General features: G+C 42.0%; 1 protein-coding gene across 6 annotated transcripts; it reads right to left on the minus strand.

Moving 5' to 3' along the window:
* Positions 1–2455: 2455 nt before the first annotated feature.
* Positions 2456–18648, minus strand: LOC130375809 (uncharacterized). 6 transcript variants are annotated; one of them, XM_056582960.1, is made up of 11 exons: positions 15020–18648; positions 8655–8741; positions 8290–8430; positions 8006–8142; positions 7637–7773; positions 7438–7531; positions 7232–7331; positions 6855–7114; positions 6557–6743; positions 6000–6127; positions 2456–5878 (listed from the first exon to the last, which is right to left on the minus strand). In XM_056582960.1, exons 2-11 carry the CDS (start codon positions 8734–8736, stop codon positions 5561–5563), a joined length of 1584 nt encoding a protein of 527 aa, XP_056438935.1. In that variant the 5' UTR covers positions 8737–8741; positions 15020–18648; the 3' UTR covers positions 2456–5560. The 6 variants fall into 5 exon arrangements, with proteins under 6 accessions (XP_056438935.1, XP_056438927.1, XP_056438912.1 ...); XM_056582952.1 differs by lacking the exon at positions 15020–18648 and adding an exon at positions 9022–9783; XM_056582929.1 differs by lacking the exon at positions 15020–18648 and having other exon boundaries at positions 8655–9783.
* Between the last annotated feature and the right edge of the window lie 298 nt (positions 18649–18946).

The following is an 18946-nucleotide window of genomic DNA, read 5'->3' on the forward strand; positions in this document are numbered from 1 at the left end:
CACACACACAATTTACATATTGAATAAGTGGAAGATATTAAACTTTCCTCTTATTTTATTTTATTTGACTAATTTATTTGACTCACGCATTGACTTGTTCAGCTATTTCCTGCCAAGCTCTCTCTCGCGCTCTCGCTGCCGCGGCGGTATTGCTTTTTTTTGTTAAAATGGGTAACTGCTCGGCATACGCGTTCATTAGAATTTCCAATTCCGTGGGGGAAAAGTAAGTGGATCTACGCTTTTGGTCCATGTTTGATCATGTTATCAGAGATCCATTGATGATGGCTCTTCATAGTCAACAGGCACGCCCTCAACCCAGAGTGAACATACTCAGAGTTGATTAACCCAACGCTGATCACCTGTTCTGAAACCGAAAACCCAGAGTTGCTTTTCAACCCTGAACTCTGAGTCAACCAACTCAGAGCGCAGGATTAAACTCAGAGTATGTTAAACCAGCTACCTGAAACAGGCCTCTGACAGCTTTAATCCATATCGGATGTATAGGATGGAGTTTAAGGTCTGCAAGGACATCCGGTTCCTGAGTTTGCTTTTTACCACGAGGACTGAGCTGCCTGTAGGGTACGGCCACACCAAACGCGTTACTCGCGTTGGATAACGCGAGTAACGCGCCTAACCTGACGCTTGATCATTGTGGGGTGGTTACTCGGTTCAACGCTTCCAACGCGTCAACGCGCCAACGCAGCTAGATGAGTCCATGTCCATGCAAGTGAACGGAGCATTCCCTCTTCGTCATAACTATCAAACCAAACAGCCTTCACATTCACCGAGCGAACATTATGAAAGTAAAATGCACATTTCTCGCTAAAAATGTTTCCATAAACGCATTTAATGGCGTAACTATGTTACTATTTCCACCCAGAATAAAGATAGTTGTCGGCCGTGGCTGCGCTGGAGTCCGAGGTAGGAACCTCAAACGCTGCCGTGTTTGGGTGATAGAGTTTAGATCGGGTTAGATTAAATAATCTCTGATATAAATAACAATAATCGGGTTAAATAACTTCACATGGTGTGTCTGGTGTGTTTCAAGCATTCGTAGTGTTGATCAGCAGAGAAATAGTCCGCCAAGACGTTGAGGTTGCTTAGCATCCAGACACTCAGTCCATGCAATGGAACGGAGCGTTCCCTCTTCGTCATAACTATCAAACCAAACATCCTTCACATTCACCGAGCGAACATTATGAAAGTAAAATGCACCTTTCTCGCTAAAAATGTTTCCATAAAAGCATTTAATGGCGTAACTATGTCACTATTTCCACCCAGAATAAAGATAGTTCTCCCATAAAGACTCGATCACTGATAAGTATGAACAGGATTTATTTAAATAACGACATGGGAATATTTTGCATGGTAAATCTTTGGCATGAGCCCCGTCACTGATCCAGGGTGACGTGCGGACTCGGCGTATCCTGCCAGGACTAGCAGGGGCGGAGCCTTCCCCTGGACAAGTAGACTGAGGCCGACCTGGTGGTGGTGGGGTGGATGGAGGTGCGTCGAACGAAGACCTGAGCAGCAAAGACATATGTTAGACTACTCTTTATAGAGCAGGTGTAGGCAGGTGATTGGTAGCTGGTGATTGGTGGCCAGCCGCGCGTGATTTGAGTCCTCCTGGTAGAACTACCAGCAAGCTTAACATTTCTCCCATAAAGACTCGATCACTGATAAGTATGAACAGGATTTATTTAAATAACGACATGGGAATATTTTGCATGGTAAATCTTTGGCATGAGCCCCGTCACTGATCCAGGGTGACGTGCGGACTCGGCGTATCCTGCCAGGACTAGCAGGGGCGGAGCCTTCCCCAAAAGAGAGGACGTAGGCCTACGCCGGAAATAGGTGATAACTCGGCATGTCCTGCCGGGACTGGCAGGGGCGGAGCCGACCCCAAAAATAGAATAGCGAAAGGAGGTAATGAGACCATACATACCCGCGTAGAAGAAGTGGACAAGGATCTATACTGCTTCTGGAAGATAAAAGGCATACCCAATATACGACATATTAAGAGTCAATCATACATACCGTAAAACGATAAGCTTAAAACCGTCAGCGAGATCGATGAATCACGTAAAAGCAGTTGACTTGAAATACCTCAGCGAGATCAATTAAAATTTAGAGCACTCTGCAGCTGTTACGCAGCGAGCCACGAGTGCTTTCGTGCTCGCTGCGTAACAGCGAGCACGAATAATGATGCTTATATAATGATGCTTTTTTTAACACTTCAAAACAGTAAATTTTGAAGTGTTAAAATAACACTAAAAGAGTTAAATTTAACACCATTTCCGAGTGTATTTGGTCCTACTCTGAATTGGAGTTAAATTAACTATTTTCAAAGTGTTATTTTAGAGTTAAATTAACTCCAAATAGAGTTAAAAAATTAACACTCGTATACACTGTATAGTGTTACCTAAATTTAACACTGAACTCTTCTGTGATAACAAATCAACTCTGATGGTGTTAATTTGAATGCTGATTGACACTGCATTGAGTTATTTGAAGGTAACACTGGCCATTAAAATAACTCTGGCTAGTGTTGATGTTACACACTACTGTGTTGAAAAGTTACTCTATTGCAGTGAAAAGGTAGTGTTGATGTTACACACTACTGTGTTGAAAAGTTACTCTATTGCAGTGAAAATGTAGCTCTGGCTAGTGTTGATGTTACACACTACTGTGTTGAAAAGTTACTCTATTGCAGTGAAAAGGTAGCTCTGGCTAGTGTTGATGTTACACACTACTGTGTTGAAAAGTTACTCTATTGCAGTGAAAAGGTAGCTCTGGCTAGTGTTGATGTTACACACTACTGTGTTGAAAAGTTACTCTATTGCAGTGAAAAGGTAGCTCTGGCTAGTGTTGATGTTACACACTACTGTGTTGAAAAGTTACTCTCGTGCAGTTAAATAACAGTAAAATAATGACACTAACACTGAAGTATCATTAAAACTTCTGAATGTTCTAAAAAGCAGAATATTTAAAAAATGACAAGTTATCAGAAAATAATGCAGTTCAACTGGTTTATTTTAGTGCAAACTGTCAGGCGGACAGGCTTGAATGTCAAGGCAGAAAGAGACAATTCATTCAATCATTGAGGGCTACATAAAATGGCAGTATGGGATTATGTACTTTGAGCAATCTATATTTCCATAACACATTTGAACATCAAATGGTTTGAAGTAACACAGCTCATCAATGTGCAACACTTTTCGAACATTTTCTGGATGCAGTCTGATCTTAAAGGCATGGTAATGATGCTCAAAACAAACAGTTTCCATCAGTTTTCCGCAGAGTAATACATTTTCATCCTTCACAGCAATAGACTATCTTACAAAACAAAGGCATCTCAAATGCTACCTCAGTACAGATAATGAAGTCACGGCGGTACTCGGTACCATGGTATTTAATCCATTTGGCAGAAAAAATACTGGTTGTCAATTCAGCTCCAAATTTGGAAGCAATGTCTGGGCCATTTTTGAGCTCACTTAGTGGAAGCATTTTTCCAGGGCCTAAAGTTAGTCTTTCCTTGGTAAAGGATTCTCGATAGAATGCCATACAACTCTGGTGCTTTTTGGCTAATGTTTGTGTAATGTTTTTAAAGTTTTTTAATTGCTTCTTAAAGAAATTATGTTTAGCTTCGTAACGCATGCACCACATGTGCAGAATTGGGCCAATGGTCCTTATAATACGAGGGTAATGAATCATGAAATGATGCTTTGGTAAGAGATTGCGCTGAGGAAATAACTGCTTGAAGAGTTGATGATGATCAATGATTAAGTGTTTGAGGTATGTGGTCATGCCCTCTGAGAGGACGGGTGAAAAAACAATGTTAACAATCTGTAGAAGCAAAAGTAGAAGACGCCAATAACCATCACCTGTCTGAAATAAATCACCAAAAAGCAACGGCATGTTGCGCAATATGCACCAGGATTGTATAGCATTCAGTCCCAAATCATTACCTCCATCAAGCATTTTTACTCTAGGTGGTCGATTTCGCTGTTGATTATAACCATAATCAAAAGCATGGATTCTACCAGCCAGTTGTTCGGCATTCAGGAAGTTGCCCTGAATGTACTGTAAAACAAGTTTGACCTCAAACTGAGCAACCCCTTCCAAGATATCATGCATTATATCTACAGAAAAGTTGTTTGATGTGTTAAAATACTGTAGTGTATTCAACAGACAAGTGCGTTTCACACCATATGTATGAGGTAGCGTAGAGTCAGTTTGTAAAGTTTGACAGTGCTGGGTGTGCATCTCAATAGTTCTTAATACAACTTCAGGATTATCTTCACAGAACACAGTTTGAAAACAAGTTTTCTCAAGGAGACAGAAACGACAGCAATAGCGAGCACTAAATGATTCCACAAAGCCAAACAGACCATGCAAACCCAAATTATCCCCAGTGACCTGGACAATGGTACCATGAATAACACGTTCAGACATGGAAATGTTAAGTCCCTCTGTCTCAAGTACTTTTATATCATTCACCAGTGGTTCAAGTATCAGATTAAAACCATAACGTTTTATGTCCTGTGCGTGGAAAAGAGCACATAAATTAATATTAATCAAAGCCGAATTAAAGATTGGGGGGAAATTTCTCAGAGTAAAATATATAGCCCCTAATTTATGGATACCCTTTTTGGAGCCCAAGGGATTTGCTGTTTCAAAGTCGTCATAAAACAGTTGAGTCTGCAATGCATCATTCTCTTTAGAAAATAACAGATTTTCTTTAAAATATTTGGCATCTCTTATGTCTGTATAAACACCTTCTTTGGGAATGTGCCTGGGCTTGAACAAGTTGGTCAGTTCTGGGTTATCTAAAATGTTCTTAAGCGTTTCTAGGATGGGAACATATGAAAACTTATCTGTTATAATGACCTGGTCATATGTCCCAGTAGATTTGTTTCTTCTGCTGTCAAATCTTGTGCCGAGCACCTTTTCAACAGGTTCAACGTTTCCCCATTTCTCTTTTAAGTGTTTGTTTCGTTTGGTTTCTGTATTCAAGCATGCAAAGGGATTTCCATTTTCCAACTGTTTGAAGGATTCCTCTATTTTATTCTTATTTTCAGTGTCCTGAGGAGATAAGCACTGTAAAGCTGCATCTTTAGCCTGACTATTAATCTCAAAAAACACTTCTTCCATGGATGAGACAAAACTGTTTACAGTAGACTGACTTAATCCAGCTGCCTTGAGTTGTGCAACAGCAGAGGCACACATATCAAGAGTGCTGTTCTCGGAATTTATAGAAGGTTCAGATGATGTTGGCGTCTCATCTACATTACTTGCCACAACCTCTACTGCACCGTTTAACGCAACATCAGTTTCAGCCTGCTGGTCTAAATACTCTGTGTGCTTGGTGTTTAAATGCTTCCTAAAACCAGAAAAAGTACCGAACACAGATCCACATCCAGTCTGAACACATTTAAGGCGAAGGTTTCTACCAGGCACGTAACCATGAACTAAACGCAAGTGCCTAACAAGCATATTGGAACTTTTTAATTCAGCCTGACAAACAAAGCACCTCATGATGGAGGAAAACCCTCAAGCACTAATTGAGTAACCTTGCCCTTACTTCAGCAACACGAGGACTCTCCTTGACTTTCCCAACATCAATGTTGTACACCGTGGTCTGGATGAACATGTACATGTTATGGAGCATGGAGTTGTATGATGTGTCGAACACAAAATGTGCCTTAAACAGCTCATCGAAAGCCCCTAGAGAAGAAGTTGACCTGCAAGGTATGGCACTCCGATCCAGAATGATGAAGAACTGGTGGACTGCATCCTTCCTTACTCCAACAGCCAGTAGATATGGTTGAGCGCTGGTAGTAATGGTGTCGATATGTTCTTGGATGCTTGTTCCAGTCTGAGAAGATACACATACACAGATGACAAAATTAACTTGGTTAAATATATTTTTTATATATTATTGGGAAGAAATATGCACATTATACAATACATGCATATTAATTAGGAAAAATATAAACCTTCTTGAAGATGACGAGATGTTTCTCTGCTTGGGACGCGGACACTTTCCCTGGTCTCTTCCGTCCCTGGGCAGACGGTGGAATCAGGTGTGACAGCAGTAAAAACGATGAGAGGTCACTGTCCCAACCTGTAACAACACCAGTTTCATGTTTACAGGCTTGAATTGTGTGAACTCTGCATTACAATTCATCTGCAATGTAAGCATTTTCACAAAAAAGAATGGATAGCGGTTTTAAATCTGCAGAAAAAGATGCCAGACTAGAAATCTTGCCAACTCTTTTATTGGAAACTTTGTTGAATATACTGTACCAGTCAAAAGTTAGAATGCATTTTCTCATTCAAGGGAATGACGTTTTTGACTTTTACTATATAGAAAAATGTCTGACATTTTTCATAAAGGCATTGCTCCTTAAAATGATTGCGCTGTCTGCCATCTCCCATAAGGTAAAATACTAACTATGCATAAGTACCCTATGCAACACCAAAAATACTGAAGTATCCTTTTAAGCCTACAAGTCTAGTACACTCAATACCAGTATGTTTACAGATAACTTACCCAAGTCATCTTCCACGTCAATGCGATCCAGAGGAGGATCAGCTGCCAGCAGGAGTTCTTCAAGCTCACCGATGTTGGGAAGCTTTCTGCATTGTTGGATGATCTTTTTCTTGAATGTGCCTGGCCATCGCTCCAGAAACTTGTCGGACACACCCTCACCGAACATCAGAACGAAATCCTGTTCAACCTGGATTGGGGCAGTGGGTGAGAATTTGAGGACCTCATATGTGCTAGTTGTTTGACTATGAAACACAATTTATTTGTTATACTCCTGTCAACAGAAATAATAGAAAATTACCAAGCCTTTGACGTCTTTGAAACGTGGAAAGACAGATAGTATGTTGCTTGACTGCTGGGGGTCGAGGAGCATGTTGCGGCGATGGAAAAATGTCAGCTTCATCTTCTTCTTGACCAAGTCCTCGTCAGCTGAATGTCTCATCAGTGACATTGCTTCCTGGCACTCATCTACACTTAGGGATGCCTCAGGAAAAAATTGGGTCTCTCTTCTGACCGTTGGTCCTCCAGACAAGTCTTTACCGGATGATCCTTCCCCTGATTCTATGTATGTTTAAACAAATGGAAAAATATGTATCTTGAGAAATAATGTACAAAGAGGCAATAACTCATCTTGTGATTGTTTCCGTTTACACATTTAGCCAGTTATTACAGGTTTACCTCCAAATGATGATCGTCTGTCTTTAGCAGCAGATCTTTGAATGGTTTTAATCCTCCAAGCCAAGTACCCAGTGCCACTCTCCCCATCATAGTAATGCTCCTTGGCAGAGGAAAGGATAACAAAAATACAATTAATAAAAGCTGGTAGGATTTTAACTTTAATACACTATTTTCCATTGCAAAAACTATTACTCTACGCAACTCACATAGCCATTCTTAGCGTATGGGTCACTGAGGTAGGGGAATAATGTCACAATTCCTCTGGCGTACTTTTCTTTCAACTGCCTGGGAGGTGATGTTCTACAAAATAAAGAAGATTTGTCACTCATATTCCCTAGGTTCAACTTTAACCCTGAAAGCTAGATGAAGGACATAAGGTCTGACTAAAAACAATCATCAAATTACCCATTCTTCTCGGTCAAGTCAGCTGCCAGTATGTTGACCATTTTCCTCCTGGTTTCGTCCACCAAAGACTTGGTTCGATTGTATTCTTGTAGTATACGTTCCCCTCCAGGTTTTGTGGAAAGGATGGACTCCACCAACTTAAAATACAAAGCAAAACAATTCAGCAATATTGGAAAATATATAGACTTGAATTCAAAGTTAAATCTTAATGCTTTTAGCTTTTATTAAATAACATCGTTACTTCTAGTATTGAACCCATGTAATATACAACCTCCATTTGTGCCAATCTGAACTAAACTCTAAAAAATATTCAATAACAGACCACACTGTTTCACAAGAAAGAATTGAAGTTTGTGTTTCAACTCTTACTTGTTTAGCTTCTGTATCAACCCTCTGGCGTTTTCTGGAAGGGCTCTCTGTAAGGATAATTGTATCCTGCGAGTCAGACGAATCGAGTGATGATGGTGGGGACGGCTCAGAAGAGGATGCCACTGTGTGGACAGGTTCTAACCATGATTGGAGAAGCAGAATAAAGAAAGAAAATGACACACTTCTTCATAGAGCCTTACCATATCTAATCAATAATATAAGCTTCACATTACAAATCCATAACTTGTGAATTAAATATAGATGAATGTTTTACTGAAACAGACCTGTGTCATACTTGATGGTTAGTACCCCTGTTGAAGGATCCTTTAGTATGTCCTCAAACACATCTTCATCCAATTCAGTGCCTGAACTGTCAACCACTTTCACACCTTCTGTTACTGGAGGAACACCAAACTTTGCAAAAGCTAGGAAACAAAAATAAAAGCTGATGTAAAGAGAAAGGGTAATTTCAAATCAATCTACTATTCACTTTCACAAAATCTGTAACACCTTCAGGTGAAATAAAAACAACTTAATTGCTAAAATGTAGGATCCTAACTGCAGAGTAATGTGTGCATCCAAAGCCATGTGGATATAAATTTAAGTGACTTAAAGCTGATCACAAATATCGATTAAGTCAAAAGCTTACCTGCAATCAGAAACTCTGACAGAGTCGGCTCCAGTATTCTGACAAATTTTTGGCAATCACCGAGTTTCACCTTCACTAACATTCTCCCTGCAGAAAAAAAACATTTCCCAATTAATGTCTCAGGCTTATTATTACAATGAAAATGCATAACCGGGTGCAATTTTTGACACACACACACACACACGCACACACTGTTAATAAGATCCATAATATATTTCAGCATCATTGCAAAGTTTAGTTGTTAAACTGTATATTTTAGTGCAACCTGAAATGTATTATAGCATACCCGTGTGACAAATGCACAAAAATGTATATAAATTATAATAATAAATAGAATAATATGCATTCATACAGAACTACTGTTTACTTTTTGGTAACCAAGTATCCTTCACCGCAAATACCCATGCCATGCAAAGCAAACGGCTTGAAAATCGTTTGAAAATTCAGCAAGTAATGATGATTTAGATTATTGATAAAATGTCTGCCTCCACCGATGGCTATCCCGTGACAACGTGACAGGCAGACGCAGCGGCGTTGCACTTGGATGTGCTATTCCCGATGGCGGACAAAGCAAAATGGTGGACTTTGGCGCGCGTGTAATGTGAGCACCAGACAGTGACCATAAACTGAAGACAAGCACCGTGGCTGAAAACTATGGAAAGCCAAGAAGGCCACAATCCGGACCTAGATTGGCGCGGTAAAAGTGCAAAACCGTACGGATTCCGTACGGTTTCCGTACGGATTCCGTACGGATTCCGTACGGTTTTGCAAGAATTCCGTACGGAATCCGTACGGTTTCCGTACGGATTCCGTACGGTTTTGAATGACTAATAGCCGCGGCTATTAGTCATTCACTCCGGCTATTAGTTATTCACTCCGGCTATTAGGTATGCAGAACGAGCCCCTCCCCTTCTTTGCTTGACCACTAAGTTTGAAGGCTGTCTAACCAATCAGTGAAGAGAAAGACCAGACTAAAGTAACGCATTGTCGAAACTAGAGCGGCAGTCAATGCCTCCATGTTTCGCCGTAACATAAGGCTGTGTTGTCTTTACTAGTTTCACTACAATGTAATGACCACCACTAGCTAGTGGAAAATATATTTGTGTCTAGTACAGTGATATATTTGTATATGTTAGGCTATATATTGACATGGCAGTGTGCGAAATACCCATCATTATTCGGGGATGCCCTCATCCCCAGATTGTTCGCGATATGCAGTAGCCAGCTCGGCCATAACATTACAATATTTCATGGATGCAAGCAAGCCAAGACAATCGATCTATATCTATAGCCTACATGACAACACGCACACACACACACACGCAGACACACACACACACACACACACACACACACACACACACACACACACACACACACACACACACACACACACACACACACACACACACACACACACACACACACACACACACACACACACACACATTAAGCACACATTAAGCACACATTAAGCACACTGGTAAAGCAATAGGAGCCTGCATTGGCTAAAGTTGTTGGGATGCACCTTATTTTATAACAGGGAGGGGCAAAGTTGTGCATTACAATGCAAACACGACAATAATTGGCACCGTTCTTGCGCACTCAGAAGAACATGCAGTAGGACCGATCTTGTGACATTATTTAACCATCCATCTACAGCCCCCCATCTTCATCTGCCTGGAAGCTGCCTTCTCCGGGTAAAATTCGTCCTGAATGGGCTTCCTTCCAATCGGGCTCTGCTCCTCACATTAAGCATAGCCCATCTTTACCCAAGACGCAGATGTTTTATTCACTGTTATCCCTCAATAACGTTGATTTGATGTGTTGTTAATCATGTATGACTAATGCTGCCCTACTGTGTGAAAGGTGTGAAACGTTGGGATAGCTTATGGTCATGATGCTTACGTTGAGAAATATGTAGTAGGCCTACTGCTTAGAAATGAATTTTTATGAAGCTTGTTTATATGCTATTTCCCATGATGATAAATTAACATTTCATTGCTGTGAGTTGTGAAGATTATACAAATAAATAGTAAATGTGCTGAATCAGAATACTCATTTCCCATGATGATATATTAACATTGCATTGCTGCAAGATTTGTGAAGATTATACAAATACATTTTAAATCCGCTGAATCAGAATATTCTATTAAAACTTTAGTGATGGATTGTAAATGCCCTTACCGAAGTACTGTACAATAAGTGCAATTTGGAGGTACACTTGTATTTCACTTGAGTATTTAATTAAACCGACTTATCTCCAGATGTTTGCAATAAACTGGAGGATGACGGGAGAAAATCCTGAAAAATAAATGATTGAAGAGCCCCACATGATCCGCTCGGAAAGTCATAGTCACGCTGATTACAGGTGTTTTTAAAATGCGTATACGGCTCTCACATGACAGCCACGCAACGGACACATCATCTTGCATCATTTGATTTATTGCTGTATAGTTAAACCAGCAAACCATCGCAAGGAAATGTAACAAAGCTGTAGCTGAAAGATTCATCCACAAACATCAGAATAGAAAAACACTGGCAGGGACCATTTCAGCGCATAATGACTACTGCTGCCTATGCGTGTGGCAGTAATGCAATTCTGCTGAATTATTTGGAGGACTTATAGCCTACTTGTAGTGAAGTATTTTTAACAGTGCGGAATCTACAGCTGGTCACTTTCACTGGCTAAGCAAAATTAATCACGAACAGTTGAACCTCTGAATTGATCCTGAAAGCCTATATGTCCTAGAATAATTCATTTGTATTCCGTTTTAGGCCATCTCACTAAAGGTCACTTAGATTTAGCCTATTCAAGCTCACCAAGTCCAGTATTCAGAATTCAAAGCATTTATTCACAAATACGTTCTATTTTTTTGACAAGCGGAGCCGACAGTCCGGTGCAAACTATGCAAATTAGCCATGTGCACCAAACAGAAGATAGACGCAATGTATAGAACTGATTGTTGTGCATTATTGTGGATATGTAGGCTGGTTAGTTGTGGTTGTTTGTGGTCTTAGTGAAACAGCCTTGCCTTGGAGTTGGAGAAGTTGGAGTGATTGTGTGAATGTGCGAGAGAGAGCGCACCTGCCGTGGTGATGTTGGGCTTGTTGTGGGCTTTTATGTGATCGATGATGTATCTGTCTGATCGTATTAGCTGTAGATGGATGGTTAAATAATGTCACAAGATCGGTCCTACTGCATGTTCTTCTGAGTGCGCAAGAACGGTGCCAATTATTGTCGTGTTTGCATTGTAATGCACAACTTTGCCCCTCCCTGTTATAAAATAAGGTGCATCCCAACAACTTTAGCCAATGCAGGCTCCTATTGCTTTACCAGTGTGCTTAATGTGTGCTTAATGTGTGCTTAATGAATGTGTGTGTGTGTGTGTGTGTGTGTGTGTGTGTGTGTGTGTGTGTGTGTGTGTGTCTGCGTGTTGTCATGTAGGCTATAGATATAGATCGATTGTCTTGGCTTGCTTGCATCCATGAAATATTGTAATGTTATGGCCGAGCTGGCTACTGCATATCGCGAACAATCTGGGGATGAGGGCATCCCCGAATAATGATGGGTATTTCGCACACTGCCATGTCAATATATAGCCTAACATATACAAATATATCACTGTACTAGACACAAATATATTTTCCACTAGCTAGTGGTGGTCATTACATTGTAGTGAAACTAGTAAAGACAACACAGCCTTATGTTACGGCGAAACATGGAGGCACTGACTGCCGCTCTAGTTTCGACAATGCGTTACTTTAGTCTGGTCTTTCTCTTCACTGATTGGTTAGACAGCCTTCAAACTTAGTGGTCAAGCAAAGAAGGGGAGGGGCTCGTTCTGCATACCTAATAGCCGGAGTGAATAACTAATAGCCGGAGTGAATGACTAATAGCCGCGGCTATTAGTCATTCAAAACCGTACGGAATCCGTACGGAAACCGTACGGATTCCGTACGGAATTTTTGCAAAAAAAAAATCTTTTTCTCACCATTACTGCCAAATTCCGGCCGAGATAACTACCATTTCATGTCTTTACCTTTTGTGGAAGAGTGAGAGACGTCGGAGAACCTGACGCAGTCTATTCATACGCCGCGTAATCAAACCCCGAGAAGCCCAATCCCTACGAGAGCTTCCCGTGAACATCCGGAGGCGAACAGAGCTTTTGGCCGTGATATTATTATACTATTATATAAAGAGCTCCGGGAGTCGAAAACGGCAACGATCATTTTCTCTTCCATGATGCAGTTTACCCCGGACTGCACTGCACTGAGTTGGCCGGTTGAACGCTGATTGGCTGTTACGTTACACATGTCACTCAGTGGCCACGCTGTTGAACGCCGATTGGCTGTCATCACGCGAATGTCGCGTCAAAGTTTAAATATTTTTGAAGATTGATAGATTGCGGTGAAAATAGGACCCTTTTCCCAGAAAAGAGTCCTATGTTCCCCGCTTTTCCCAAAAAGGGTCCTATGCTCCCCGGTATGTATGGCTACAGGGGAACATAGGACCCTTTTTGGGAAAAACGGGGAACATATGACCCGGGGAACATAGGGATGTTCCCGCTGAAAACCTTGACCTCTAATAAGCCTGTTTCAAACTGTCTCGTAACTGCACCGAAATCACGTTTAAAACGGCCAGGCATCAGAGAGAATGTCTACAATTTAAGCGGAGTTGAAAGTAATTAACAGTAACTTTATTTGGATAACGTTCACAGTAAATTGTAAATCCGAAATTAATTTACTAGGGTTAGGGTAATATTAGAGTGGCTAGGCTAGTAAGCAGAGATGGAAATTAACTTTTTTGCCCACCAGCCACTGTGGCAGGTAGATTTAAAAATCTACCAGCCACTCATCTTTTTTACCAGCCACTTTTTATACGCTATATATTTTTTAATATATGCGTACATTTTAAACAATATAATAGTAACAATAGATAAGAAAAGTGTTTTTCATACACATCAGTTGGTGTTACGATGACAAGTTTAGGGATAATTCATCTAAACAAAGTATTTTCATTAAAAAACGAATTGACATATTAATAATAAAACAACATGCATGGCTACACCATCATAAGTCAATAGGAACATTTGTTTTTTTGTATTTACATGTGACTGCATACAAATGTGTCCACACAGACATGGTAACTAACGTATGCTAGCAAGCATTATATGCCCTTAACACTAATATTCAGAAGAAAATATGTGTGGCATTCAGTCCAATGCTGAAAATATATCTGTGGCATTCAGTAGGCCAATGCTGTGGTAAAGTGTGTAAAGTATGACCAAGTGTTTCTTTCTGTTCAATAGATAGAACTTTATCAATCCCCTGTAGGAGAAATTTGTTAATGTTTGTCCTTATAAAACAATAATGGTAAAATAATAAATACAAAACACGACGGTAACTGAGTAGGTCAAACCGTCCAATCTGAAGGCTCTACTTAACCACTCCCCCTACTCACTTCCACCAATGCGAAGCGAACAGAACTGAGTAGGGGAGGGCGTAGCCTAACTAGTTTGTGAACGACCCAGAGAAACGCAACTCAAATTCAATGTGAACAAATATGAGGGTTTAATAAAATCCCGGACGATTTTGAAATTCCGACACACATTTTTTTTAAAGTGTGTCAAAAAGAGGGCATGTCCGGGCAAAAGAGGACGTCTGGTTACCATACCGTGTGGCGTGTGAGCGTGTGCATGGGTTGAATTGCGTGTGTCTCACGCCGAACGCGTGAGACTTGAGAGCCCTGTTACCGATATTATCCCGGATATTGACAGTCGCAGTTCAGCAAAAGAGGCGAAGAGGAAGAAGGGGCCCGGATGTTGACAGTAATGGTTGTGGAACTGTGCAGCGCCGTATAACGAATGTATTAGATATGCAAATTTGATCGGACCTGACTGGAAAGTATTACCCGCCACAGTGGCGGGTGAAGTGACACAATTCACCCGCCACCATACAAATCCACCCGCAAATGGCGTGTGGCGGGTGTTAATTTCCATCCCTGCTAGTAAGGCTACACAATTGTATTGCCCGCGCAATTTGGTCCACTCCTCACATATGCAGTCTTCCCATTTTACCTACAGGAGTCTAAAATTATTACAGGATAACCACCAATGCACTTTTTATAAACCTTCATAACGTGAAAGTAACCTCTTACTGACTAAATCCTGTTTATGGTAGCATGTTAGCCGAAATGAAGAAGCTAGGTACTGCTTATTTGTTCAGCTAGCCACAACTGGATTTTCTATTTCTACAGTACACAACTAACTGCAGTACACGGTAAATGACAACAAGGCAGTTTAAAAACATGTCATGTAGATATGCTAAACATTTGGTAAAATGAAAGAAGAGGAGAAACTTACCAGACTTCTTCGACGACGAAAGCAGTTGAAAATGGCGGAGTGCAGACTCAGTCGTGCAGTTTTGAAATGAGAAAGGGGTGGGCGGAGCTTTATAGAGTACTTTTTACACCCCGTGTTTTAACTACCGAAATTGACACCAACACTAGGGGGCATTCTACTCCAGCTGTTATATTAACTCAGATAGAGTTAATGGAGTTTGACACTGCATATTTAACACTGGGGAATTTACTGTGTACCAACTACCGTGGTCGATTCACTCTCCGGGGTCGCTGCGTGACCCGAGTGCTTTCGCGTTGAACCACCGACGTGGTCAACGAAATCACGAGTGCCCTTGATGTGCCACCGACGTGGTCACGCACTCACCGGTGTTGCTGCAGCAAATATTGTGTACTTCCGTGTTGAACACCGACGTGTTCAATGAACTCCGAGTGCCCTGCACTTGAGTGTTTGATATTATGCCACCGACGTGGTAATTAAATTTGCATGTGCCCGAGTTGTGCCCACCGACGTGGTCAACGCACTACCAGGGTTGCTGCAGCGAACGTGGAGTTCTGAGTTGTACCGCACCGACGTGCGCAACGAACTCACGAGTGCTTGGGTTGTTCCCACCGACGTGGGCAACGCACTCACCGGGGTTGCTGCAACGAACTAGAGTTCTGAGTTGTACCGCACCGACGTGCGCAACGAACTCACGAGTGCTTGAGTTGTTCCCACCGACGTGAGCAACGCACTCACCGGGGTTACTGCAGTCAAACCATGAGTATTAGATAACGTGCCACCGACGTGGTCATACTCACGAGTGCCCGAGTTGTTACCACCGACGTGGTCAACGCACTCACGTCACCGGGGTTGCCGCTGCAACCTTGAGTTTTATTTTTCTATGTACGCCACCGACGTGACAGCGAACTCAAGAGTGTTTTCTAGATGATCCACCGACGTGGTCACACTCGCCGGGGTTGCTGCAGGTTAACCTGAGTTATGAAACCGAATTTTGCTTTATAAATTTAGTACCCGATAACCACCACCGCCGGTAGTTGCAAATAGTGTTGCTTTTGGCAATGAAAATTATGACTAAGAGTCGTCATCAACAAACCTTTATCGCGTGAGAAAAACGAGACTGGATGCAACGTGGATGCTGGGCATGTGACAATAGCAGTGATTAAATGCATAGTACAATATAGTTGGCGAATAAAACAAGACTAAAGTGTTTTACGAAAATAAGACCGCTAAAATGTCTCTTCATTTTCGTTGACCTAAACTAGGCGATAAAGACTTATAACGTTATTTTGTTCGACTGGAACTTCAACTGTTCCAGACATAACATCAATTTTCAACCATTTACCTTATTTAACAAAACTACGCACTTGTAACTTCGATAATATCTAAATGGAATTACGATAACACTGGAAAGAGTATGAATGTAACTAAAACTAATAAAAACTAAAATGACAGCTTGACACAAGACTAGACCAACACTAGAAAGGAAACAGGCCACCAAAAACAGCTATGGTTGCAAACGTGTGAAACCTGTCTTAACCGACGTTAGAGAGCATCGTGTTCGCACTCACCGGGGTCGCCGCTGCGAACCTTGAGTTTTATTTTTTCCATGATATGCCACCAACGTGACACCGAACTCAAAGAGTGTTTTCTAGATGATCCACCGACGTGGTCGAACTTGCCGGGGTTGCTGCAGGTTAACCTTGAGTTATATATGCAGAGAAGGTGACATCAGCGAAAGTTAGGCCCCGTGTAGGGGAAAAAGTCTGAGTAGGAGACGTGTACGCATTTGCGCATAAACCCAAGAACGCATAAACCCGAGAACGCATAAACCCGTAAAACGCATGAACCCGTAGAACACATGAACCCGTAGAACACATGAACCCGTAGAACACATGAACCCGTAGAACACATGAACCCGTAGAACGCTGTGAGAAACACTGACTCGAGTAATATGTTAAAATAAGGATGAAAACTCCCAGAAAGAGCACACTAATCTATTCAAAATATCGAGTGAGTTGGAGTGGCCAACACACATAAATAATTGTAATACACCAAAATTGTTAACTGACATACATGGCTAAACAAGCAAATGAAAAATTAAATACCCCGTGTAGGGGAAAAAGTCTGAGTAAGAGACGTGTACGCATGAACGCATGAACCCGGGAACGCATGAACCCGTAGAACTGTGAGAAAACACCGTCTCGAGTAATATGTTAAAATAAGGATGAAATCTCCCAGCTCTGAGAGAGCACACTAATCTTTTTGAAATATCGAGTGAGTTGGAGTGGCCTACACGCGTAAATAATTGTAATAGGCCTACACCAACATTGTTAACTGTCATACGTAGCTAAACGAGCAAATGAAAAATTAAATACCAACGCGACTGAAACTATTAACAATAAGACTAAATAATAATATAAAATGATACCATAATGTACCCGTTCTTTGTCTTTGGATCTTTTGAATAAATTGAACGATATGTGAATCGCATTGCGAGCAGAGGAACGTGAGAGTTAGTGAGCAGCAGCTGAACCAATCTAAAAGGCCCTTCGTCAATAAAAACCTTTTAATAATAATCAGTTACCACAGTGCCTAAAACCCATCAACTTCATTCATGTTAAAGTGAAGGGAAAAACCTCAGACACAAGGAGTTAACCGAACAGTGCACGGTATAAAGATAATTATGAACCTTTGATTGCGAACGTAGAGTTCTGTGTTGTACCACACCGACGTGTGCAACGAACTCAACAAATTCAACCGGATGTAAAATCCGTATGCTGTGGAAGACCACCTTCCCAGCCGTTTTGACGCTGCTTTGTTATCGCAAAACATGGTTATACGTTAACGCCGCCATGCTTTGCCCCACAGAACGCTAGCTGCTACGATAGCGTAAAGCTCGAACAGCGCAGACGACTCTGACCCGAGGGCGAACGTACCAGCTTCGACTGGCCATCCCTCAGCAAACCATTGCCCTTGGAATAAACCCCCTAACCCAACCGAGGGAGCCGCAACCTGAAGCTGGACTGTAGAGCTGTGAGAGAAAATACGCTGCGGGGGCTAACGCGGGGACTGCAGTAGCCATGGTAGCAGGGCACGTGCCAGGTGCGTAGCCTGTGAAGGCGGAGGAAGCCGAGCCTGATGGTTGCTGGAAGTAGAAAGGCGCCGTGGCGACCGACGACAGCGGGTTGGGGGCCTGGACCCGTCCGGGAGTTCCGCATGGCGTTTCGACGGCGTCCATCCTGGCGCCAATGCTTTGCACCAACTCGGCGAGGGTTTGTAGAACCAGGCGGATGTCCGTGTTGGGAACTTGTTGGTGGTGTTGTTGAGGATACCGGGGACCGAAAAGAACGGCTTTCTGCGCTCGCTTGCCGGGACCAGAAGTAGTAGGCCGACCAGCACGAATCCGAAGTTATAACCTCTTGGTGTGTATTAACCGACGTAGCAACTAAGCGACGAGATAATCAGAAGCACAGTAAAGCAGCAGTATGCGTCGAACGAAGACCTGAGCAGCAAAGACATATGTTAGACTACTCTTTATAGAGCAGGTGTAGGCAGGTGATTGGTAGCTGGTGATTGGCGGCCAGCCGCGCGTGATTTGAGTCCTCCTGGTAGAACTACCAGCAAGCTTAACATTTGTCGGCCGTGGCTGCGCTGGAGTCCGAGGTAGGAAACCCAAACGCCGCCGGGTTTGGGTGAAGAGTTTAGAATAGAATAGAATAGAATAGAATTGACTTTATTTGTCATTGTGCATTGGATACACAACGAAATTTGTTTGTGCAACCACTAACAAAAGTGCAGTTGTGCTGGGTGGAGGGTAGGAGTGTAGTGTGATTATTAAGTTCTGCGATGGCCCTGGGGATGAAACTCTTCTGCAGTCTGGAGGTGCGGGCTGTGGTGGCCCGGTAGCGCCTGCCAAAGGGTAGCAGG

Source organism: Gadus chalcogrammus, chromosome 2 (genome assembly GCF_026213295.1).
Source record: "Gadus chalcogrammus isolate NIFS_2021 chromosome 2, NIFS_Gcha_1.0, whole genome shotgun sequence".
Taxonomy (NCBI): Eukaryota; Metazoa; Chordata; class Actinopteri; order Gadiformes; family Gadidae; genus Gadus; species Gadus chalcogrammus.

Coding starts and splice junctions, on each gene's coding strand:
- LOC130375809 (XM_056582937.1), bottom strand. CDS start 5,538: ATGAGGTGCTTTGTTTGTCAGGCTGAATTAAAAAGTTCCAATATGCTT.